Genomic DNA, 26,612 nt, shown 5'->3' on the forward strand with positions numbered 1-26,612 from the left:
TTTCTACCAGAATTGCCCTGTAATTTTCTGGACCCATCTTCCCGTCAACGCTGTCGTCTAAAAAGGCGCTTGTGGCCAAATGCAGCGGGGAATTCTTTTGGCTTTCTTTCAGCAATTCAACTTCCCCAAAAACATGATTTGTGTTTTGCAAAACTAAAAGTTGTGCCATAATCATTTTCTTCTCTTATTTGATTTCTTGGCTGCTTACAATTAAAGCTCTCCTTGCATGTTTAGCTTGATGGCCCGATCTTGTTAAGTTTGTAGTTGTGTCGTGCTCATTTTATGTGATTTAACACATAAAGTTAGCATTAGCCATAGGCCTTTGTGGTGATCAAATCTTGGGATATTGTTTTATAATTGAATCCTACTTTAAACAACTCAATCATGTTATCTCTGACCTGCCTGTTGCGTTCTTTGGTCATCATTTGGTCAACCTTTGAGGCCTTCAGAGAGCTTCTGGATTTTTACTGAGAATAATCACTAAAAAAACATGACTTTGAAGGCAATTGGTAAGCCCTAGATTTATTTTGAGGTGGAAAGGGAGATTGGAATAAAAATAAATGCTAGTTTACCAAAAAGTTCTTTTTAAACACATTTTTATTACTCTATTATTACAAGGGTCAGCTAATATTACCATTTTTGAAATCACTGTCAGTACATAGAATTTATGTAGAGCTACAAAACTTACTCTGCCCTTTGAAGACATTTTATGAGCACCTAGAATGCAAAATGTATCAGTTTAAACAGTTAAAAAAATTTAATTTAACACATTAAATAAATTTTAACTTCTAATTTAACTTCTTAAATAAAAGGTTCATATGTTTTATTAAATAAAGTGGACAAGCATGCAGTTCGTAGCCTAATGATCAAAGGAATGAGCTAAAAAAAAAAAAAATCCAGCAATTCTGTTTTCGTAAGTCTTTGCACAGATAACTTGGAGAAAAAAACCCCAAAACAAACATAGCTGTCCATGTCTGGACTTTTGTATTGATTTTATATTTAAGAATACCACTCAGTTCTTTTGGACAAAGTTATGAAGAGCCACCGTGAAGGACCTAGAGAGGTTGAGGAACCTCAGCTTGCTGACCCCTGGTCTAGGATATAAAATTCCAACACAACACATTGTACTTTGCGGTTATAAATGCAACATCACTGTGAATCATCATGTCTCTCTGAGATTAACTCACTTCCCATTTCGAGAGTTTTACTGCTGTGCAAACAAAAGGCTTCTCTGCTACAAATTAAGGTTCAAAGACTAAAGAAACGAAAGCCAAACTTTTCCCAGGTGCTTTGAAACCTTTGGGGTTTCCGTGACAATTACTCTGAAAACTTCAAGAGGATAAAATATCTTTATTTTCCAACTAAATGCATGATATAATCCATTTGATAAGCACAGTCATCATTTGTGTTATGACACGTACAACAACTTGATCACCAGTCATTCTCAGCTGCACTTCTCTACGTGTTTCCAACGACTCTGAACGCCTCGACTTTCCACATCTAACCGTCGATCAGCAGCTGGTTACGTGCTCGTTCGTGTCAAGCTGGAGGTATCCCGTCTATGCCAATCGTGTACCGACAAATGAACAGCGCAGCTCGAGAGCATTTACAACCATCTAGGATAAGTTTCACTGCAGTTAGGTTAACACTATGTAGGGCAAGCAGATGGCTGATCCGCTCCCATGTTTAACAGCACAGTTTATAGTGGTTAGACAACATGGGAATAGTTCTGGTAATTTTTTTCACATTTTTCTTCAACGACCTCAACACAGAGGAACCTCCTCATACGAAACGACACTTTTATGAGCCATAAGTTAGCGCTGCAGTGTGACAGTGGGCCCGGATGGCTCTGGGCCACAGCAAGCGGAGCGTTCTCAGGCGCCACGCCCTCTCTGACCGAGGATCACATCCACAGCGTGGGCCAGGTTGTCCACAGTTGCATCGGCGGTCACAGCTGGGTGCCTCTCGTCACTTGGCCTGCAGGGTGACAAGTGAAACCGTAAGAAACAGGAAGGAGCAGCTGCTACACGAGAATCTGTAAACATGGAATCTAGCTCTCATGTGAAAAAAAAAAAAAAAAAAAAAAACGCAGAATGGCGGCTTATAAAGTGGACAAGATGGCTTAAAAATAACCCACACAAGCCAGAATTAGAATACAGACCACCCTGATGAGCTTCTGTGGAAATATGTCCCAGTAGAAACAGCTTTATAGTCTCTAAGAAGGAATAGCAGAGCAATAAAAATAATGTTTGTTTGCAATAAATTTTGCGGAGTTATTAGTGCTGTTAAAAGAGGGTATCCGTGTAGCTGCCTGTGTTACAGAAATGCAGGGCAGTGCATGCTTCTGACCTTCATCACCAGCTGCAACGGTGCGTTCTAAACCTTTACTATTTTGGCATCTAACTGAAACAGACAAACTGGAACACACACACCCAAGGGAAAACATTTCAAGACATAAATACCAGATTCTACAACTCATTTTGGCTCCAACACCTGAATTTGGCCACTTTCAGCAAAAAAAAAAAAAAAAATGCAACCTTTCTGTTCAAATCATCTCCAACAGGTTTCTTGGACATGACAATGAGTTCAATTTACGCCAAAGGCTTTCACAATCACTAAATCGCAATCAGAAAACAAGGCTAGTACCATTGTACCCAATAAACTATGCTATATAAATATCCCTGCCTCTAAATGCTATGACAACCAGTGTTCACTTTACCTGTTCTGATTTAGACTTTTTATCATGTTGTACATTTGTAGTTGCTTTTTTTTGTTGTTTTTTTTAACCAACTATGTCTTTATCCGTACCTGCTTTGACAACTGACAGTCTACTCACGGTGTTGATGAATGATATCTACCAGCAGGAGGTTGCATGGATGAGTCAACTGGTCTAAACTGATATGAGTAAATGGGGTGTCTTAGAACGTTTTCAGAAAATATTACATGGTTGAAATAAGCTATGGAAGATTTGACTTCTTTTATGACAAAAATTCATGATAATCCTGAATAACCGTAGGCTGGAAGTAAGAATACTATCACATGAAAGAAGAACCACCCACTAGAGAAGAGTGGGTTGACACAACATGTTCCTTAAAAAAAGATTCACCTTTCCCCGAGACCACATAAAGACACACTTTACAGAATATGGTCCAACTGGAGAAATTGTGTAACATTAGCAAGAGTCAACTTTAAGTGATGGACTCGACACAAAAAGCATTTAACAATTCCCTTATCCAGTTATCAAACCGTGAAAGAAAAAATACCCTCCAATTGATCTTTAATGGAAATAGCCACACACAGGCATTGGCATCTTGTTGGATATAAAGATATAAACACATTTGTCAAGATTGTAAGTCGCTGTATTTGATTGCTGTTCAGATATTCAATGATAATTGAAGAAAACGCTGAACTACAATGAAAAATAAACTGAAACAGGAACATTAACAGGAAAATATTTGCTTACAGAGTTGACATGGAAGTAGAAAGTGATTAAATAGCAATGCGTAGGTGAAGGCCCATCTGTCAGTGGTCATAAAAGTTATGCCTGGGAAAAGGTTTTCTTTAAGTGAAAACTGTTTGCTGTTGAAAACTCAACTAAAAAGGTCTCAGACTGGTTGAGGTTACAATCATAATCTTGGCTCTGCCTTTGCTCCTAAATTGTGGGAAAGCTTCACAAAGCGTGCCCCAATGGTTCACATCTCCCCCACTGACTAATGCCTTTCTTTGGATCAGGGTCCACTGATGGATGCAGATATGGCTGTTTAATCAGCTGGTGGAGGAAATGTAATCCATTTGGTGTGGCACCCGGCCCAGGGTCGGCATGCAAGACCCTTTTCCTCCCAATCACATCAAAAGACATGGACACCCTTTTCATTCAACTACAGGAGTCCTGTTCATTTATAAAGGGGAGCCTATAGATACCCCCCCACCACACACACACACACCCGCTTCTCAGACTGGCCTAGACCAGACTCTGTGTGCTGCCTCTGTTCTGTCCCTCAGTCACGGGTTGGAGCTCCAGATGGGGACTCTTTGTCTGGCTACGGCCGTGCGGCACACACCACCATTAATCCTCGCTTCTGAGAGCCTGCGGAGAACCATGGCAAATATTTGTGAGCTGCCCAAGTGTAGCGCTAGAAAGAAGAGGCCTGGAGGTGGTGGTGGTGGGGGCAGAGAGGTGTTGAATACTGAAGCCACGTTGAATACGGGGGAAGCGGTGCCATGTGTTTACGCATGTCTGTCAGCTGCCAGCGCTTGGGTTATGTGAGCTGCTGCACTAATGGTCGGGGTGTTATGTCTCCTGTGCAGAATTACTCCCGCACCCTTTTCTGCCCGAGGACTGATAGAGTTTACACACGCACACGGAGGCATGAACTCACAAGCAAGTCGGTCACATGGCTCTTAGGTTTCAAGCAGTGAATTCAACCGCATTGCCTCTTTTACCTTTTGCGCTATTAAATCTTTCAAATGTCCCTTTGCTCCCGTCCTCCAGATATCCACGCATGCATGCATGTCTGCGTGTATTCATTTTGCTGCTTTCCAATCTCTGCCATGAATAATAGAGGAGCAACCAGGTCAATGTGACCATGCAAAATTCAGGACAACGCATCTAGTGTTACCGGTGAGGTAATCTGCGGCTTGCTCCGTGCCCTTCAGGTCAGCGCAATATCAATACCGCATAAGCAGATCCGTTCGGCCTCCGCGACTGACCGACACTGCGCAGCCTTTGTGCAGCGATGAGGTCAGCCATGAAGTAGGAGGTAGACAGCAGCAGCAGTCAGGGATTTTGGCCAGCACAGCTGCTAACACGTTGACAGAGCAAAGTGTTTCTCTGAATTAAAGTTATTAAGTCACCACAAGATTTACTTTGCATGTGGAACCTGGAAAAGTAGTGTATAATTATAATGCACCGGGCAGAAATCTTGCTAAAAATAATAATTATTGTTTCTGTTGTATAATTGGGGAGTTTTTAGTTTGTTTGTTTGTACTGTTACAAAGGTACACATAATAGCAACAGAATTGCTTGGAGTATCATTCCAAATCATGTTCTCTGTAAGATTAGATAAGATTACACCATAAAGTTGAATTTGCTTCCTTAAACGACACATTTAACTTAGAGCCATAAGACAAATTCAATCAAAATTGGCTATTTTATTGTTTATTAAAAACAAAAACAAAAAAATCACTGAAAGCCTGAGGTAAAAGAACACAACATACTTCCTCCCATGACAAAGACAAAGCTTTAACAAAGTTACCAGGCAGGTAACTAAATAAGCCGTTTGTGAGAATAAAGTTTATAAGATTAGAACAATTTTTCAGTTTCTAAAATACGTATATGTTTAAAAATGATAACTACTTTCAGCTTTAGCTTGTCTTTTATCCACCACATGTAGTATAGGGTGATATCATCTTATTTGATTAGTTGCAACTTGGAAGTTATACTGAGTAGTTGTAAAATAAATACATTCAAACAACTGGGTAAAATAATTAGATGAAAAAAAACAAAACTCAGATGTTACGCAGAAGAAAAGTTAAACCATAGCAACCTGGAAGATAAAGCAATGTTGAAAAGTAACAACATCCACAACTAGCAGTGTTATTGTTGGCTTGACCTGGCAGTGCTTAAGCATGGTGCATTTCCTGCTCAGGAAAAGATCAGAAATTTGACTTTATGACCTCCCCAGTCACTGGCCTGGGCTTATTAAGCTTAATGCATATTTTGAACAGTTGAGTCTTGCGCATTTGATAGGACATGAGTATCCTAATGGATGTGGGAAGTGAATGCTCTCTATGCATTATAAGGCAAATCTAACATGCCATTAGTCCATGTTAACATAGTTTAATGTACAGTTGTTGCCTATGATAAAACGGAACTGCTGTGTGCTGAAAGTCTTGCTCTCTCTTGCTTTCTTGCAGCATGAATGAACTGCAGACATGTCTAGAGATGTCATAAAGAAACACACTTTCCAAATGCTTCTTATAGCTCTGTGTTGCAAAAATCTTTACCTACACATACTGAAAAGGTTTTTATCCCCACCGATAGGATACATATGGTATATTTACTCATTACAAAAATTAAGTCTTCCTGTTATCTGCTGTTATCATTCATGTGAGCCTGAAATAATTATCCACAGGTCATAGCATATACTTAAAATTTTCCTACATGTATGTTTGAAACAATTAAACATCCTTTGGAAGGAATTAACATTCAAAAATAAAAAAAACCCTAAATATTTTTCACTGATTAACACCAGTTACTCTTCAAAAGAGTGTTACAATATGGTAGCAATTTCCAACCTCCCGGCCACCTGTAGGGGCTGACTAAAGTGAATTACAGCATAATTTCTTTTGAGGTAAATGCCACACCTTACTAGTGTTCAAAATATTTACAACCCCAGTCAGAAACATGGTAAACGAGATGTTCGGGAAAGAATGCAAATTGTCAAATTAGGAACAAAACTCTAAATCCGTTTAATGGACAACCTACAGAAATGCATTAATAAAGGCAGATTAGACGGTATGTCTAACACAGACACTTGGAAAATCCCTTTGAGTAAGCACATTAAAATGGGAACCCCTGTTCTAGCTTGAACCAGTTAGCAGACTGATATGCAAACCATAAAATTCTGCATAGAAGGAAATACAAGAGGTTCATCTTTGTGTGGTTGATCTTTAACCAAAGGTACAACCAAACCTTTTTTTTTATTTTTTATTATCTCTGTACAAGCAACATTTAAGTCTGACTGATTTCACTTTTATCACACCATTTGAAATCCATTTTGATTTACTCAACTGAAAGTTGGGCCTTCATAGCTGTGTATTTGGAATGACTCAAGGACTTAAACTACTTAATGTTTTAGAAATTAATCTCTTCTCTGCTCTGTATGTGTTTTAAAGATGCATTTGTAAACCTCTAATCCTGCCCATGTCAGACATTATAAAAGCTGAACCCATGTTGCAAGTGAACGGTCTTCATGCATTACTGAGACGATGGTGGTTTAGAGAACTTACAGGTGGTTAATATACCACCAGTCTCTATAAACAGTTTGTGAGTACAGACTGTGCCATGATGAAATGAAAGTGGACCCAAATGAGTCATAAAAAGTGCAAACTTGTTTGTGAAAGTCAGCTGTGGATGGGAGATAAACACAGATAAGACACCGCACAGAAAAAAAAGGGAAACGGGATCATTAAACCTCTCGTTAGAAGAACTACTCCATTGTTGTTTTGATTGCATGCATTGTCAAGGCAACTGCCCGCAAGGTAAAGAAGACGTGACAACTCTCCCAAACGCTACTGGCCACCACACAGGAAACATGAATGAGAAACACGCGCACAAGACCGAGGGAAGCAAATCTGTCACATAATGTAAACTTAGTTTCGATTTATACTTCTCTCTTAACCTCTCCACCTTTTTTGCTGAGTAGGTGTTTCAGCTGAGTGAGTGCAGATGGCGCAGATATGAAGCAGGCATGAAGCAGGGGGTTGAGATAAAAAGTTCAACCAGAGCCAGCAGTGAACTACTTAGTAGTTATGGTGGGAAGATGGTGACAAAAAAACAAACCAGGATAAAAAATTGTTTTGTTTTTCTTGCAATGTAAATGGAAACAATCTTGGTCCGTGACAACCACGGTTATTATTGTTTTGACCTTGATTATCTATATGGGGACTTGGTGTCAAATGACCAAAATGCCTACCTGAATGTGTTTCCTAAACTACGTCCCAAATAAAATATGACGTTAAAGCCGGTTTCAAGATGCAATATGTCCAAAAAATGGTAACTCTTTCCCCTTGTTAGTTGTAGCATCTTAACCTTGACTGCTACAAAACCTGTGACTTGGTAAATAAGAGCAACATCTAGACGAGCCTGTGGGAAGGACAGCAAATGAGCCTGCACTTTTAAAGATTTTAAAAGTTGTGTATGCATCAACGTTAATTGGAGCTCAGGATTATACAGGGTCTTGCAAAAGTACTCATGTGCCTTGAGCTGTTACAGATGTCAAATACAAAACTTTTTTATTGGGGTTTATGCCAAAAAAAAAATAAAATAAAAAAAAGCGTCATAAAATGGTTCATAACTGACCTGGAACGACAATGCGGGACTTCGTGCAATTGTATTTAGCTCATTTCACTATGCTGGGGACCTCTTTTGTAAAAAAATGCGGACATACTAGCAAAACCTCAAGCCTGACCTAATCCTCAAATGCATCATAAATAACAACGGCAAAATCTTTTCAGATTTTTGCTTGTAAAATAATATATACTTATATAAAACCATATCTCGTTTTCCTTCCACATCACCACTGTGCCGTAACGCGTGTTCTTCTATTACATAAAATCCCAACAAATGGCATGGTAGTTAGTAGTTTTAATCTCCCAAAATGTGGAAAAGTTAAACTTGGCAAGGTACTGTAACTGCCCAAAACTGTGTCGCATGGTAATTTGATGCTGGACTGATACACTTTCCCACTGCACTAAAAACAGATGTTGGCAGAATTTTGGAACTCTTGATGAGGGTAAAATGATTCAAGATTGCTGTGGATAGGTGGGATTTACCACAACAAACACCCATAAAAGTCTAGAAACTGTACTGAAAATTCAATTTAAGCTGACATAAACTAAAATAAGTTAAAAATGTCAGATTAGGCAAAAAAAAAAGGAAAAAATTGCTCCCATCACACTGAAATGACCATTTTGTTTGTGATGAAGGAGGCCAGGCAATCAGAGCTAACTTTAAAGTGATAACGTGCAAGGAAAAACGTCTAAAGACGGCATTTGTTTCTGAATTACATGTCCTCTGGTTAAAGAACATTACATGAAGAACATTTTGATTCATATCAGCAAAGTATTCAAAAGCACATTCAAATTGGATAAACAAACGTTTATCAACATGTTCATGACCCCTGCGTAATAGTAGCAAGCGTGCAATTATTGTTACTTTAGTTCTACTTCCCCTGTCCCAAATGGGGAAAAACTACAGTGACAAAAACAGAAATATGGAAGTGTTCTGTGGCTTCCATATTTATAAAAATTTCTACAGAAGCAAACATAAGTTAGAAAAGATTTTATGTGAAACTGAATGGGGTGCTGTAATTTACTATGACAAATTCTGACTGGTATCAATTTGTCTTATTTGGTCCCATTTGTTGGATGCTGGTATGATTAACATGCAATGGAAAATAAACCATGTTTGAGGTATAGTTGAATGTAGGTCACTACTTTGTTCATCTACTGGAAGCACACATCTCTTATTTCTCCTCCATAATTAAACAAGATAGTAGTGCAGAAGAAAGGATTTGAAAAATGACACACAAATAATGTGTTGGTAAAAGTAAACCGTTTTTTCTCCTAGCAGGGTCAGTTCTATGTTATGTTATCTTATATTAGAGATCAACACTTCTAAATCTGATACCACTGAAAAAAAAAACACATCAGTCTCCTTTGATGTTCACTAGTTTGCAGATGATGATCTTCACACTCAGATTTCCAAAAAAAAGCTGCCAACATTTTAAATCCAATATGTTCATTAATAGACAGAGAAAATCATAAAAAAACACAGACACCATACTTTACTGTTATCTTTCTCAACCTAATTGAAGCACAGATGTGTTTTCACATGTTGCGGAAAAGACTTTAAAATAGCTAATCGAATCTTGTTCTTCCTCTGACCTCATTTTTAAACGCCTCACTGATCATGCCGATACTATAGATTGCTAACTTTGGGTTCAATTTCCTCAGTAACAGCTTCCACGCTGAAAAAGAGATGTTGATAGCATGAGCATTCTGTATAACCAAACAGGGAATTTTTATTTATTTATTCATTTTTTGAGTTTCCCACTTGGTCTGTCAAGCAAGCAAGAAAACCAGCCGATTTCGGTCAACAACCGAGTTCTTGGTTAATCTCCAAAATAAAGTAACCGAACATTTCTTGATTGGGCGGTTTTGCATGTCACGCTCCCATCTGACTGCTGCAGTAAGGTTATTAAATGTTTCCAAATGTGGTTTTCATGACAAAACACAAAAGCTTTAAAGTTCGCAAAAAACACCTACGTGTAACTGCTGCAAATCACCAAAAAACAACAACGAGGGCGGATTTGTTATGACAGCAAACCGTCGGAGATGAAGTGGAAATTTTCATACCAAACTAGTGAATCAGGGAAAGAGTAATGGGAAGGATTGTATTTTCATAATAAAGCTACCTACACAGACACACAACCTGAACGCAAACATGACTGCATGATAACTATAGCCGTTATGTTCAGCCAAGCCTTGTGGGTGGATATTAGATGCCAAACACAAGACAAAGCTCCCTGCTCCAACCCCGGGGCAGTCGCAACGAAGGTGAGCAGCTGCTCGTGTTTTCCCTAAACCCAGTAACGCTACGGGAGACTTAATGGCCTTGAGGGCGAGAATGTGATCACAGTTTAAATGCTCAAAAATGTGAAGAGCTCCAGGCCAACCGAGATGCAGCGTGGTTTCATCCCAATCAACTCAAGGCTATGTTTTCATATCTCTCCCTCCTTTATCTGTATTACAAGGCCTTACTAAAATAAACAGCCCAACGGAACAATGACGAACCACCATCTTTTCGCATGTTGTGGCAACAGACGTATCCCTTTTCTCTGTAAAGATGTGCAATGTTGACTCACAAGCAGCAAACAGCTGCAGTACGGTGTTCACACTTCACTCTGATTAACCGCTGTTTTCAGGCGAGCTGGACTCAAAGGGGGTTCCCTACGTGCAGCATGATGAGCAACTAGATTTGCTTTCCTTTTTCCACTCACCCTGCTGCTGTATAGAAAAAAAAAAAAAAAAAAAAAAGCCTCCTGAGAGAGCCAGGCAGAGTTTTTTGCAAGAGAGAAAGTCAGAAGCGTCAACTCCCTCCCACTGGAAACTTTCAGCTTTTCCAAACATTACAGACCAGAGGACACAAACCGTTACTGAACATCTTCGTCTTCTTAAATGCATTTTAAGAAGTTCATTATTTCACAGCTGTTGGTATTTGCTCAGTATGCGGAGCTTCAAGTGACCCAGATCTTACCACAGGCTTTTAACCAGCGTGTTATTATTTGCAGTGTTGCTGACGAGTTGCACAGCTTTTATTTGAGTATCTCTCTGAATGAGTGTTTTAAGATAGCGACGCGGTTCTGCTGAGTCACTTGCTTCAGACACGCATAATGCATTCGTGTGCACACCCAAGCAAACATGCATTTGGATAAACGGTGGCAAATAACATTAACTAGGCATATCCCCAAATTCACACCATGCTTGGCTGATTAGGTTGGCAATTAGGAATTGCTCAGCAGGACTGATTATCCGTTCAAACGGCAAAGAATTTTCCTTTGTGTGTTAAAGAAGCTGCTCAACGCTTTTGCTTGTGGACTTTAGTGCTCAGATTCTTCAACACTTTTTGTTTTCTCTGTCAAAGGGTGGAAAAGTACAGTTGTGGAGGTCAGAGGCTAAGGCCCGGTCAGCTCTTTTGTCTTGTTGTGGCAGTCTGGTATTACCATAAAAAAAAAGAGAAAGAACCTAGGTTAATAATTGATATCTTATTGAGTTCCAACAAAAAATAAGCTTCGAAGGAGGCCGGAGGAAACAGTCACCACATGGTGCTGAGGACAACAGGCTTTCTGAAAAAGTGTGCTGTCTGCTGACAGTTGAGATTTCATAATTCAGCGTGCTGATTTCCTACATTTCTCCAGACAAATTCCTTCATTTACCACCATGTTTAAAGCTCTAAAACTTTAAACATAGTCCTCAACATTTTATTAGACTGACAGTTGTTTTTTTTTTTTGTCTGGCACAGCAGCAACTGGAGTTGGTTTGGCAATTAGAAATTCTTCCAAAAACCAAAACGGCCTTTGTTGTAAAAAAAAAAGGAAGCTGGCTAGCATTGTGCATCAGCAACAAGTAGAGGAGGGGCAATACTGCATTACTCTATACAGGCACAATTTACTTTCACTCTCTTTCCTGGATTTGAACTTTAAATGATATGCCAGAAATTAAGAGTTCTAAAAGGTAGAACCATGTCAAAACTCAACGAAGGTATAGCAATGAAATGGCAGCACACAATCATGAAATGGGTGTACAAAGAAGCTGATCCAGGTATAAAACTAAAATTTCAATTGAAAGAAAAATAAAAATCCTATGAACTTTACCCATTTGTAAATGTTGTAACCTGTGTAATTCTATGAAAATGAAAAGAGTGGCATCCTAATGCACTTTAATTCTTTGTAAGCAAAAAAAAGATCAGTGTGGAGTAAAGATGCAAGGAGTGGAGGGGGGGCAACAAAACAAAAACAAGCTTTCTTGTGCCATCTATTAAAAATAAAAGAGATACAGCAAAGGAAATACTAACCTTTTTGTAAAATGCATGTTCCCATTTACCATGCAAGTGTTTCACCAGCTGCTCACAAAGGAGGTGCATAGAAATGTGCAGCTGGCAGACAAGAATGTGCATACATGCATATTCAATATGCATTTTTATATTTTTATGTTGTTTTGGCACAACTCGATATCAAAATTTGAATAAACGCACAGATAAAATTTGTTATGTCGAAATTGGGTGGGATAAATCATTGAAAAATAAACAGCTCGACTCAAAACGCCCTAGCTCGATAACAAAAATCCCTAAATGAGTCAGAATGCTTTTCATTTTCTCTTCGAATGAGGTTGTGAGCATAAAACGGTGTCTTTGTGGATTGTGCCGTGGAAGCAAACCGACTGAAGTGACACATTTAGAAACACAAACTGGTGAGCTGACGATCCTTTGACAAGTTTACAACCTCAATGGAGACGAGTTGCACTGAGATAACTCCATTTCCTTCCCACACAGACAAAACTCATCTGCAAACAGTGGTTAAAAAAGGACAGGGTGTGTGGGACTGCGCCGTTCTGCTCGACCATACTCTTGCCTACGGAGGAAAAGGCGTCACAAAGCCGAGCAATTGTGTGGTCAAAGTGTGACTCAGACTGAACCTGCAAAGGCATGACTGCAAGAAGAAGAATCTGGTTCTACAAAAAAAACACTACCCTGAGAATTAAAGGCACAATAAGTGGGTGAGAGATTATAGAGTTGCATAGGTGAAACCTACAGAGAAGGGTATTAAATATAGAAGGTGACATAAATTATGTTACAGACGTTATCGGACACCGATGGAGGAATGAAAGATAAGCCAGGCTGAAATACAGTATGTACCTGAGAGCTAAGCTAGGGGCACTGCTCGGTTTGTAAAGAAGATTAAGCTGCTGCTACAGAAGACATAGCCACCCTGTCGAGGTTCAGTGACACAGGTCTGCACAGAACAAAGGCCAGCCGTAATCACTACGGTCTTATGTTCGGTCCGATGCCTAGTCGAGTCAATGAGGAGGAGATTGGATAGGAAAGAGCATGTGCTTTCTGCAGACGCACATAAATCCTACAGTAACACATTTACGGTGTTTTATAGCTGCTTTAACAAAATCCCTAGCCTGACTGATCAGGCTGCTCTGTTAATGTCCTCTGAAAATGTGTCCTGTCCTTTACCAGAGAATGCAATGTCTGTTACACTTAAATGTTAAATTCACCAGGCATTTATGTTTTTCTGACTGCAGTCTCTTAACAGCACAATAGTGCTACCATCCAAAATGGTGGCACCAAAAACAGTAAATGAAGTAAAACAGTTTATTGTCAAATGCAGCGGTGGGCACAGTGATAAATGAGTCCCAGGTATGGGACCAAATTATTTACAAAGAGGCATAAGAACAACAAAGTCAATGTTTTGGAGTTGCCATCACAAAGCCATGATCTCAGAGCTGAAAATGTCTTTGATATCAAAGAGGCCTAAAAGTTAGACCAGCTCTGTCCAGAGGATTTAGCCAAAATTACAGCTAACTCAACTAAATAGGAAAGGTTTAGTCTTTTTGTACAGTTTCTGTAAATATCTGGTTTCAACTTTTTATCATTTTATTATTATTGAAAAAATATAAGTCAACAAAATATTGCAACCAAGCTACTGTAAATGTGACGGTGAACACATCGATTTAGCAATTTCTATATGAGAGAGAGAGAGAGAGAGAGAGAGAGAGAGAGAGAGAGAGAGAGAGAGAGAGAGAGAAGCTCTAATGATTCAATGATCCAACTCTAATATCCAACTTTGATCAGTTGCTAAAAGGTCGTTGCTCCTGGAGACTTTCCTTTCATCTCCACAAACACTTTGATGTGGAGGCTGGACAACAATTATCGCCACTGTAGCATTAGGACCACAAAAACTACTCCTAGATGTTCACACTGTTTCAAAGTTACAGGATCCTCACATTCCTCATGCGGCAATAGATAACAGGCGTTTTAGTAGTACAATGTGTGACAAATGAGTGTTAAGCCTTCTTGTGTACCTTTCCATCAAAATATACTGTACCACCTCTACGGGTAGCAGTGCCTCACTGTGACGCTGACCCACATTCCTTCTACGCTCATTCCCTATTCAGTCTCAGGCCATCGTGGTTCTGACGACTGACTGCAGGAAAATGGAGCAGTTACAGTAATGTCTGGATATTTGCATAGTGACCATCTGGGGGTAACTGTGCACCAACTGATATTATTCATTTACAAGCTTGCACTTGTGCATATATGTGTGATTTTTTTGCACAAACACAACAGCTTCACTGATAGAACGCACTAACCTCTGTACTTTATAACCCTGGTTACACAATTCCCACCATTCATTCTAAACTAAATAAGGAAGTGCATTATAAGTAAGCTGCCTGTAATGCAAGCCACTGCCTAACATATTAAAAACAAATTTTGAGAAGGGATTTTTTTTTTTTTTTTTAGATACGTTAGTGTAGATCCATTTTCTGAGCTTATACAAAATGTAGGCCCATTCAAAAGGAAAACTACCTTTTACAATTAATTTTAATATTTTTTTATTCAAGACAACCAGTTCTCCTGGAGAGTTGGGTCTAGATTCAGATTACAGTTCCCAAAACATCCACAGGCAAGTAAAGTTGGTAGTGGGTTTATTTTGGATGGATAATGTTTTTTTTCCAATCTCTCATTGTCCAATTTTGGTGACCCTGTAAAATAAAGAGCCTCGGTTATATTTTTTGCTACCTGGTGTTCATATCACCTTTCTTACCCTTCATGATGCTTGGCCCAAACTTCAGTAAACCTTCCTTACTACACCTATTTGCCCAGATGAAAACAGTTCCAGCCATGTGATTGGCCAATTCTCCATTTCTTTTAGCAAGCAATTGAACGGGTGCACCAAATAACATGGTCAATGACGGTATGTTTCAGATATGGGGGAATTCCTTTGTGAAGTCTAGATGGCAATTCTTTATATTCCAATTTAATGAAACAGATGTAACTCAAGCATTTTTTTTTTTAACATTTCAGGTTTTAGTTCTTGTTTGCCTTGGATAAAGTATGAGGTGAACAAAGTTAAATTATCTCAGTCCTAGACAAGAGGTGTGTCTTGATCTACAAACATCGCCTAGAAGTCGCCTAGACATGTACGCAGTCGAATGGAATAAATGAAAAGATTAAAACGACTGGGACAATGACAAACCAGACTGGATGGGGACCAAAGATAATTTAACTACCATGAATTAAGAGAAGGATTGTTAGAGAGAGCAAAATCTCCAACGCTCAGTGTTAAAGAACTGGACCAAAAAGATGCGTCTTTGAATCATGACTCTAAAACAGCTGCTGGATGTAGCAAATTTTCCAGCAACCATTTACCAATGCTTGCTCCAAAGGTAAGACTAAAAAAAGACTTTTATAATGAACCTAAACAGGTGGAGAGTCCTAAATACTACAAGGTCCAAGATAAGACAAGATTGAGCTATTTGGTAATAAACACTCCTTAGCATATTTGATGTAAAACAAAGGTGAGCAACGGAAAATCCATCTCATGGATACCGGTAAGTAGAAAGGCGAAGGTGTGATTCTGTGGGTGTATTTATATTCTGAAGAACGTGGAAAGCTTGTTGGAAAGCATCATACACTGTATAAAATACCAGAGTATTTAAAATGACAATTTGGCGGAGGAGAAAACCGAAAATTTGTTATGGAGTATTTCTCCATAACAAAAAAAATAAAAAATAAAAATTCCGGGAAGAAGAGTTAAACGTCCCCCTCCTTCTAAGTATAGACACTGTGAAATTTTATAGATGACAAAGTTCTATGGAATTAGCAAAATAAAGCTGCATGCAATCTCGACAGCAGAAATATTGCACTACTGTTAATGTTGCGTAATAAAATCTCCGCCTCATAGCATGATTTTTACACCTTCCTTTTGGGGGTGTCAAAAATCATGGAGGGCACTGTTTATATAAAACTGCCACACATACTACTTTTATTTAACTTCAAATGAATGAAAACTGTTCCTGTAGATAAAATAAAAATCTTTAAGTTGGCCTCTGGAAATGAGTCATGTTGGACTAATAATACTGATTAAAAGGAACAGAGAGCTGTGGTTACAATAAGTGGACGTTTCAGGGAAGTTACATATTTGCTGTAGTGTCAACAACTGCAAAAGCAGTTCTCAAGCTCTTTGCCAAGGGCTTGCTCAGAGGGAGTCGTTTATTAAAAACGCAAATCCTTTCCTTTCCTATTTATGATCCTAAAGTAGCACACACTTCAGGGTGTTCCGACACCCTGAAATACTTCTAACCCTTTTTTTTTATGCGATAATTTTATGCCAATTGCCAAAAAATGTGGTTTGTTGTCATGTGGATTTTTTGTTCCTTGAGAAAAGTGCAGTTAAACTGCAGGAGGAACACTTATCTGGATTATAATCACATGACCACTGACCCCCCCAGTGCAGAGCTTGCTTCCTGTTGCGTCCCTCTGTGACGACCGCCGACTGAGAGGGCACAAGCCTGGGTGCGGTTTCAGTGAACTTGCACTGTGGTTTCGTATCATCGGGGACTCGCACTCTCTCCCTCCTGAGAGTCTTAATCTGGCTCGGTCTGCTTGTTTCCCAATGTTCCCATTAGCAGTGACGTGCTGGCCAGAGTGGGAGGTTTACAGTGTAAACCTACACACAGCAGTAAAGACGGTTACTGCTGTGTGTATGAACTCTCTGCCAGATTTCATCAGAAATGCAACAAGTACTCATCAATGGCTGGTTAAGATCTGACACACTGCTACAGAGACAAAAAGGATGTCGACGTGTACGGAGAGTTTTAGCAAATCTGTGTTTCATCTGAAAGAAAAAAGAAAATGCAAACAAACCAGCAGCAGCAGCAGCAGCAATGAAATCATGTTACAAAATGGGATGTAAGGAGGCAGTGTGACGTGAAGCCGCTTTTAAATTGCTTCAAAGCGCCCCAGTTCCGTGCTGATGCAGCTCCCTGAAGATAAGAGAACAAGCAACAAAGAGCACAGGACCAGCTAAGGTCAGAGACTGTGGGAGAGCCCTGTCCAAAATCGAGAAAACAGCAAGAAGCCACAGGACAGAAAAAGCAAGAACAAAAACACAGAATTCAAGTGGCTGCGTCATACTCTGGTAACACACGGTACTAAAATCTAGAATACGGCTTTTAATTTGCTTATATTAATATATAAAATGTGTGATGACAAAAACAGCCCCGTGAAGAGACCACAAAGATCCAAATGTTTAGTTCCTCTTTTCAATTCTTGATTGGCACTTTGAGATCTTCCGTTTAAGATTCTTTCTTTTTATTGCTTGCAACTTAGCTGTTTTGGTTCAGTACCTGCCTTGGTTTGTTGCAAAACGTTTCACACCCCTCGATCTATTTTCACAATGTGTTACATTTCAACCAAAACCTTCAGTGTTGCCTCAGTCGATGTGATGTAAAAGACGAACACAGCGTGTTGCACAATACAAAGTCGAAAGACAACATTATCTTTTCAACATTTCATAGAAACAAAGTGTGGCGAGCATTTGTTTTGATCTGAAAATGGAAAGTGACACATAGTGTGAACATTCGACCTAACCTAAACCAGGCTAGGTCAGCATTAATCAGAGAAGCAGCCAAGAGGCCTTGTACTTTCATTTGTATTATAAGCTGGAGGAGCAGCAGAGAGCTACAGCTCAGGTGGGAAAATCTGTTGAAAGGACTCGTGCACTCCCCTAATTGGACCTTTATGGAAGAGAGGAAGAAAGCCAATAACCATGCCTATGATGAAACACAGTGTTGCAGCATCATGCAACACTGTAGGGATGCTGTTTTCAGCTGGGACAGGAAAGCTGCTCAGTTTAATGGAATATTGATAGAGCCAAATAAAAGACAGTCCTGTCAGAAACACGGTAAAGAAGCTATAAAATAGTTCATACTGGAAGTGAGGTTAAATTGTTAGCAGAACAATAAACCTTAACGCATAGTCGGAGCTATACTGAAATTGTTTCAATCAAAGCTTACTGTAAAGATATATTAATTAAGTTAGAATAAAGGTTATGATGACACTTGTTATTCAGATTAACATCATATTTTAGAAATGACCTTTAAGCAGCTGTTATACATACTTTCCCATTAAGTCCACATGCCTGAGCTAATCTTTTTATTGGTCTGATCTAACATTCTAATTCTAAATGTCATTGTCTTTATTATTCATAACAGTTAGCAGAAACCAAGGCTTTAAAACATCAGTCTTTGTGTAATTAAGCTGAATGGTGTTTTACTTAGTAAGTCCAGTTACTAAAATAAATGAACTTTTCAATAGTATCCTACATGACTATATTCATGCATTAGAATGGCCCAGTCAAAGAATATCCGGGGAAAAAAAATCGGAAATTCATGTTTACAGACCCCACCCATCCAATCTGATTGAGCTCGAGTTATTGAGAGTCTGCGTGTACAAAGCCGGCAAAAATAAATCCCCAAACGATCGCAGCCGTAATCCCAGCCAAAAGGAGGTTTGTTGTTCAGGGAGACTGAATAAAAATCCATACTACACTTTTATTTAAAAAAAAAAAAGCTGAATGATGACTCTACCTGCCATAATCTTGCAGCTTTTACAGCATCTCTAAGCGTAGGGATAAAGTTGGAGTTAGCGTAAAGGAGCCGCTTGTGAGTTTTTTTTTGTTTTTTTTCCCCAAATGTTTACACAGGGAAAATAATGTTTAAAATTTTATACACCTCTAACTCCCTGGCTGCAACTCAACACTCAACAACAAAAATCTAAAAGGTTGAACAAAGGTTGGAGCAGAGCACGCTGTTGGCACATTTGTCTCCATGCAGCTGATTAACATCAGGACTCAGGTTTCCCACACACCTCATGTAAAATCCAGCCACATTTCACTCAAAGGCCCCACTCTGAAAACCTGTTCTATATTAAAGAGCAAAGGGCTCCTTTGGATTGCACTAACTGTAGCTCATTATTTCAGAACCAGGAAAAGCTGAGCACTAGCAGAACGGCTTTGTTACAATTATCCCCATGATCTGCCTACACATCGGCATTCGTTTCTGCCAAGGCCTTAGCCTCGTTATTTCTAGAAAGCAACGATGCATGTAACATGCAAACATGCTGTATGGAAACTTAAAGATTGAGGAAAAGACTTTGGGGAGGTGGGGGGGAATGGATTATTCGCGACAAGTCTTTTAGTCAACATTATTACATTTTCCTCAGTAGCAGCAACAACAAAAATTTAACAGTAGGCATCTGCCAAAAGTTTGTCATGTGTGAAAAATGTAATCCTTGCTATATTTTTGAAGCAATGAATATAAAAGCAACGTACACTTTTCAGGTTTTATTTGAAAAGAAAAAGAAAAAAAAAAGAAAAGAGATGAGACAAAACGTTTAAATGGTACTATGTATTCATTGTAGCCGTAAATCTTAAGCGAAACCAACCGGGGAGCGTTTCTCAGCCACAGTTTTTCCAATAGCCCCTTATGTCTGATTTGTCTAATATTTGTATCCTTTTCACCTTCCTGCCCCGTCACTGGGTCTGGGGTATTTTGAGGCTGCCTTCATTCAAACCTGATGGGAATTGGAGGTCTGTGCAGCATCTGGTTGACTTGGAAACAGCTGTGTTTTCACAGATCTGACTGAGGGTTTATAGCTCCTCTGAGCAGGCCAGGGTTCACCCGGGCTGTTTGCCTAAACAATGTTAAATCTCACGTCTCCCATGGCTCTCTGAAACACCATTACTGTCACAGTTACTCTTATTTCTTTCAGACACGCTGTATGTAAAATTGGCCATTTGAGAGACTTTAAATATTATGAGCTGGTTCTGTTTAAGACATAAATGTCTGTTTAGATGTCCTAAAGTTGTTGTAATTGCTGTATGCAGTGTAAAAAAAAAAAAAAAAAGTAGATAAGCTAATAGTGCTTGCCACTTGGTGCATAGCAAAACGAGTAATTTTTTTTCTTGCTTGGGCTTGTTTTGGCCCAAACAAGCAATGGAAACATGATGCTTGAGTTTTAATTTGAAATGCCATCAGGTGATTTTTCTCAGTCCTACTAGAAATGTGGAACTTAGATTTGCAACAATGTATTCTGAGAAAAACCTGAACCTTTACTTTGAAGACGATGTGCAGAATGTGGTTTTTTGAAAAGACTTGACAATAAATTTTTAATCTTTAGTGAATCTACTAGTAGTGATCCAAACTATAAAATACAACTATATAAAATAGAATTTTCTTTTATTGGTGTCTTGAGTTTTATGTTGAAATTTCAACACAATCCGTTCTTTCTTAATTACTGGTTTGGTAAAATTACTAAGAAAAAACTGAAGAAATCATGGGTTTTATTTCTTCTTTTATTTTGAAATACCAACATAATCCCCTTTTTCATTTCTAGTTTACGTCTATTAGCAAAGCGGTTTCTTCATTTTAAAAGAAAAATCGATTAAATTAAACTTTGAGACTTTTTTTTTTTTTTTACAAAATAACTATTTGTGGCCATAATAAGTGACAAAAGCAGAAACGAAGTTACATTTTTAGAAAACCTTTAACTGCAAACAAAGGAAATCTACATTGTAAAAAGGGATAATTTTCTCAAAACCTTGTCTGACTTGTAAGATAATCTTGGAATAACTGTAGGGGTAGTGGGAACTGAAAAGAAAACTTATTGGTCAACAACCAGAACATTGACCTGAATCCACAGGCGAAGGCTTTCAAAGTTGGGCAAAATATTCATTCTCCTTGATGAGGGGTTGCCAGCTTCAGTCCTCAAGAGCTGCTATAGAGCAACATTTGGATGATCTGTTGCACTGACACACCTGATATCAGAAGCACCAAGACAGTTCCACTACATAACAGCCTCTTCTTTTTACCAGACATGCGACAAACTGGCTACACCAGTCCCTGAGCTTAGCGATTATAGAAATATCCAGCAGCAGCTGCGATAAGGCCAAAAACTGATAGCACATACGTTCCTTTGCTCCATTCATCTTGCTTACATCCACATAATGAGATGAGTCAAGAGGTGATATAATATAATCGGCCTTATCCTGTGTTTAGCTTAAATGTGACAGACATTCTTCAGAGTCTCTGCGTTCTGGAGCCCAACTGACTGAAACTGTTAGAGCAACATTGTGGAGGAACATAAACCACATGAACTGAGCCTATTCCACTGAGAGCTTCACCCAGAATAGCCTCGTCTCCTAAGCTTGTGCTGAATCACTATACAAAGATGGCTTTCCAGCTTATATACAGGCACAAACACAAAGTAGAGTTAACTATACATGCATGTGCATGCTAGCCAAACACACAAAAAGCACAGCAAAGTGCAAACAGACAAATCCAAATATCCCATAAATGCACAAGAATAACTGCACAAAGGTGAGGTATAGTTTTTGAGTTGTGAGAAACTGTTGTCTGACTACAGGGTTAAAATGACGGATGCTCTTGCAAATTACTCAGTGTTGTCTCGGTATCATGACCAAAAAAAAAAAAGAAAAAAAAAAAGAAAAAAAAACAAACTGCCGTGACAGTCTGCAGTAGGCCCTGCCATGCCACGGCAAAACCCAGCTGGTTTACATCTGCACTGAACAAACGCTGCTTTCCGATTCTGGCCAATTGAGGGTAGGTGTTGATTCATGATTAGACACATTATAGTAGTGACCCCATTTTGGTGAGATGGCTTTAAGCCACCAATGATTGATAGATTTAATTTGGTCTTAGCTCACTTTAGACAGAGCACGAACACATTCACAGTGCACAATGTGTGATATTTATTTTGCTGTTCCTGGGACGAAGTCTTCAATTGTTTTATATTGCAGCCGCAAACTTTAATGTCCTTTATTCAGATTTTATGCGATGGACCGACATAAAGTGGAGCACAGCTACGAATTGAAAGACTTCACTGATAAAATAAAAACAAAAATCTGAAAAGATAGTGTGCGGGATGCAGTACTCTTGATTCTGATACTCCTATAAAATCCAGTGCACAAAAGTGTCTTCAGAAGTCACTCAATTAATATTAAAAAAAAAAAAAAAAAAAAGAGTGTGAGAAATTATTTCCAGCATAAACCCAAAGAACGCTCTGAAGGCCTCAGAGGTTTCTGCAAAGCATTGACTATTATCTATAAAACATAATTAAAGCCATGTATAACTTCCTTTCACTTAACATGAGCAACTACAAGAGGATCCATCACATCAAATCCTGTGGTAATGTGTCAAAATTATCTTCAATGTAAATTTCAGTGGCGATCTGAGCTAAAATACACATTGAAATCTGGTTTAGATCCAAAAAAAAAAAAAAAAAAGATCTGGATTTATGATTTGGAACACATAACAGACATGCCATAATGTGCAGTTCCACACAAGCATCAACATATTCCCATAGTAATGTTTCTATTTCCTTCAAACCATAAGCACAGCATTTACCATTAAAAATAATCTGCCATAACTTCCGTGTGATGACACCCTAAGAGCTGCCTTACAGTAATCCCCAGGTTGGGGCCAATAAATCGCTCAGTGACTCAAAAGTTGCGGTCAACGTGGGGGGAGAGAATAAACTCTATTTTTGGCAGAGTCTTAAAACAAACAAATCTGGAAGATTAAAGAACGGGGTCGTCTGGGCCACAGGAGGGTCTGTGGAGGAAAACGTGTTCAAAGTGCGCCATCGTGTGGTGGAAAATAAGCATTCGTCTTCTCAACGCACTTTGCTCCAAATATGGTCACGTCTTTCCTTTAAAGGGGTACACGTTTCTAAAAATAGACTGCTGCGTGTTTTTTTTTTTTGCAACATCTCTAAGAGATTTGGAAAACTTTTTCAACTTTTAAGGAAACTTCAAAAAACAAACCCAGTTGCAAAGGAGTTGGAAATATTGGATATAGCACCATTTGTGGCTGAAATGAAATGAATTATCAGGCTTGAGGATATCACTGACCTGTATTTGCCTGTCCTGACTTGCACACCTTTCATGCCACAGTGCTGGGCCCCTCCTACATCATTCACAAGGTCATCTCCAATCATAAGAGCCTGAAATTGTGGTGAAGAAGAGAAGAATATTGGTACATAAACTTTGAGTGCTTAATGGCTGCATACCGAAATGTTGTGTACCGATCTTGTGAGTAAATATTTTAAGATTTCTGAAGTATGATTTTTTTAAAAATAGCAATAGAACAAATGGATGGACAGATAGAAAAATACGCAGATTGATGGATTTTTAAGAAAAACACAGATGGATAGATGACAGATCTATGATTAGTTAAATGCAGGAGTGGGTGGGTGGACGAACGGACGGATAAATGAGAAATTGGACGGACAGAAAGATGGACGATCGGATTGACAAACGGATGAGCAAATTTGAGGATAGAAAATTTTACAATTGGATGGACAAATGGATGAATTGAAGAACGTACGACCATAATTATCCAGATCAGGAAATGACTAATTGAATTTACCACTTTGTGTAAGGAACCATATGATTATGAGTCGGTCAAATCAAATTCCTCTTAAATTTGAAGTCGTATTTGACCCAACGAATTAGTGTAGTTTTAAGGACAAATCTTCATCGGTGTGCTCTGACCACATGCAGCATCCTTTCTTGCTACTTACCTCGTGTGGTTTCAGTCCCATGTCACTGAGAACACTCTGGAAGAACGTTGGTGATGGCTTCCCAATTACTTCTGCTTTTAAATCACAGGCATACTAGAAAGGAAAAGAAACTTCAGGTTATAAGTAGGATGGCATTATGATAGAATTATTTCTAACTGCCAAATTGAACAAGTGATACAAAAAAAACATACCTCAAGGGCCTTCATGTAAACACCAACATCTAGTTTTAACCCATCTGTCTCCTTATAGTATCTCCTAAGAAAGCAGTAAGAAAAAAAAGAAAAAAGAATCAGAAGCATTTAGCTAAATCTGTGAAATACATTCAGTCTTGTCTTGCGCTTAAAGAAATCATTACCCCTGGCCAAGGGAGAATAACACTGGCTTTTCCAATCCTATCAAAACCCTAAATGCCTCATTTAAGTTCTGGTACGAGAAGTTTTCTGCTGCGTCTCCAACGATCACACAGTTTGGGTTGGTCTTATCTACTGCATCAAACTCAGGGAGAAGTCCTGCAAAAAGAACAAACAAACAAAAAAAAAAACAAAAAGTCATATTTGAATGAGCAAGTGAGGATTTGTTTTTAAAGATTAATAGAACTATTCTTTTTATTGCTTTATTAATGTTTAGATCGATTACTAACTCCACATTAGGAAGCTGGTCAGAGTTGAAGGGAAGATTTATGGATCAACTCCAACCATACAAAAGAATAGCTTCATGCTGCTACCACCACTGGCCACCATGAAGACAGGATTATGGGATGTTCAGAGTGATATGCAATCTCCAGCCTCTTAAGATTTTCTCAGAACAGCTTTATTTATTTTGCTTTTTTAAAAATTATTTTAGGATATTTAGGGGCAATACCGTCATGCACCAGTAGGTGGGGCCTCAAACCTCGCTCCTTGAGAACAGCAATGGCTGCAGGGGCAGGAGGGAAGACCTCAGATACAGAAATGCCAAAGCCCAGTCTTTGGAGTTTGGCTACGAACTTCTCTCTGGTTGCCTGGGTCTCATTGGTGCAGAAACGCAGCTGCAGGTCTGATTCTTTGAGTCTATAAAAAAAAAAAAAAAAGCAAGAGTGATATGAAGGTTACTGGGATAAACTCAATTTCAGCAACATAAAGTTTGCCTGTTCTTGTGTTGTTGGGATAAATGGCTAAATCAATGCAGAATGAATGCATTGCATACACAACTTTTGACTTTCTATCCCATAAGAAAATGCGCACAACCGTCGTAAGTCAGACACGATTTCTTCGCTCCGTGCTATATGAACTTCTGCAAAAATAAACTTTAATATCTCAAACAACGCCACAAGCAAACAGTCATACACTGACCTTTTCACAGCCTCTATGGAGCCAGGGATAGCAACTCCGTCTCCCTCCCCGCTGTCATACAAAACTCCACACAAGTCCAAAATAACACCTTTCAAACTCTTCGCACAGCCTGGCCAGCCTGTGTCAGCCATGACGTTCTGTGTACTGCGCCTGCGTGACCTGTAACGTGGCGAAGATAACCTGTATAGAACTATAACAGTGCCATGAAAACTAAAAAAAGAAAAAGAAAAAAAAGAAAGAAAGAAAAGAAAAGTCTGCAAAGGAAAAAAAAGAATATGTATGTAAATATGTTGGCTTTAGGTTAAATGAAAGAAACATAAGTAAAACAAAAAAGTGTGAGTATATAAAAATATACTATGGTTGAAGCCACTATAACCCATAGTATACACTACATACTATAGTGTATACTGTCGTAGAAAGTGAATACATATTTCTTCTTATAGTGTTTTATGGTAGTTGGCAGACCACCTATGAAGGTGGATAGAAAACAAAATTTTCATCTTTTATTTCAATTATATTAATTCGAAAAATATTTTCAATTGTGTAGTTAATTTTTAATTTATTAAGTGCTTCTTTGAGGTGTTACCTTTCTGGATCGTAAGCAATGACTCCATGAAAACATGCTGTAAATATTTTGTTTAGTTTGTTTAAGGAGGACTAATAATATCGATATGAAGAGATGCTTTTTTCCATCAGACTTTAGGTCTTCGAGCTATTTTCCATCTGCAGTCCTTAAAACACAGAGCAACAGTGTACATAAAACTACGCAATTTATACCATTTAAAGACGGTGCTATAATATGTGTCATAAAAAGTACACTCAGTAAAAGGCACTTAAAACATAAAAACCTATTACCTTGTGCTCAACCCTGCACTGATGACATCTAATTAAATAGAGATGACTTTTGTTTCCTTTTGGGTTTGTTTGTTTTTTGTTTGTTCCATTTATTTTTAACGTTAACACATCTAGATATTTATAAAAGTTCCTACATACTTTTACTATATATTTTTTTTGTCTTTGCATAGTTCTAACTCAGTTGGGAGTATACTTCATATTGTAATTGATTTAAAGGAAAATGCAGATTGTCCTAATACTCTTTTCACATAAGCAGCAGTGATCACATAACCTTGTTGAATTTTGACCAAATTAGCGAGGATTATTTTGGATTCACCCTAACTCTATGTTGCTTATTGATTCATTCTTATATTTTGTTTTTATACACTACAATGTTCTTTGTTTGTTTATTTTACATTGACTGTATTTATTTATTTATAATTTGTTTTACTGCCTTTTTAAATTAACGTTAGTCTGTAGAATTTCATCTA

The 26,612-nt window shown here is 38.5% G+C and overlaps 1 protein-coding gene across 1 annotated transcript; it reads right to left on the reverse strand.

Annotated features, from left to right (window-relative positions):
- Positions 1 to 1,330: 1,330 nt before the first annotated feature.
- On the reverse strand, positions 1,331 to 25,446 carry lhpp (phospholysine phosphohistidine inorganic pyrophosphate phosphatase). Its single transcript, XM_008437140.3, has 7 exons — positions 25,288 to 25,446; positions 24,818 to 25,005; positions 24,312 to 24,465; positions 24,148 to 24,211; positions 23,957 to 24,049; positions 23,286 to 23,377; positions 1,331 to 1,977 (listed from the first exon to the last, which is right to left on the reverse strand). The coding sequence occupies exons 1-7, from the start codon at positions 25,416 to 25,418 to the stop codon at positions 1,875 to 1,877; spliced, it is 825 nt and encodes a 274-aa protein (XP_008435362.1). The 5' UTR covers positions 25,419 to 25,446; the 3' UTR covers positions 1,331 to 1,874.
- Positions 25,447 to 26,612: the final 1,166 nt, after the last annotated feature.

The sequence above is a fragment of the Poecilia reticulata genome, chromosome 19, assembly GCF_904066995.2.
Source record: "Poecilia reticulata chromosome 19, P_reticulata-male-v2, whole genome shotgun sequence".
Lineage (NCBI taxonomy): Eukaryota > Metazoa > Chordata > Actinopteri > Cyprinodontiformes > Poeciliidae > Poecilia > Poecilia reticulata.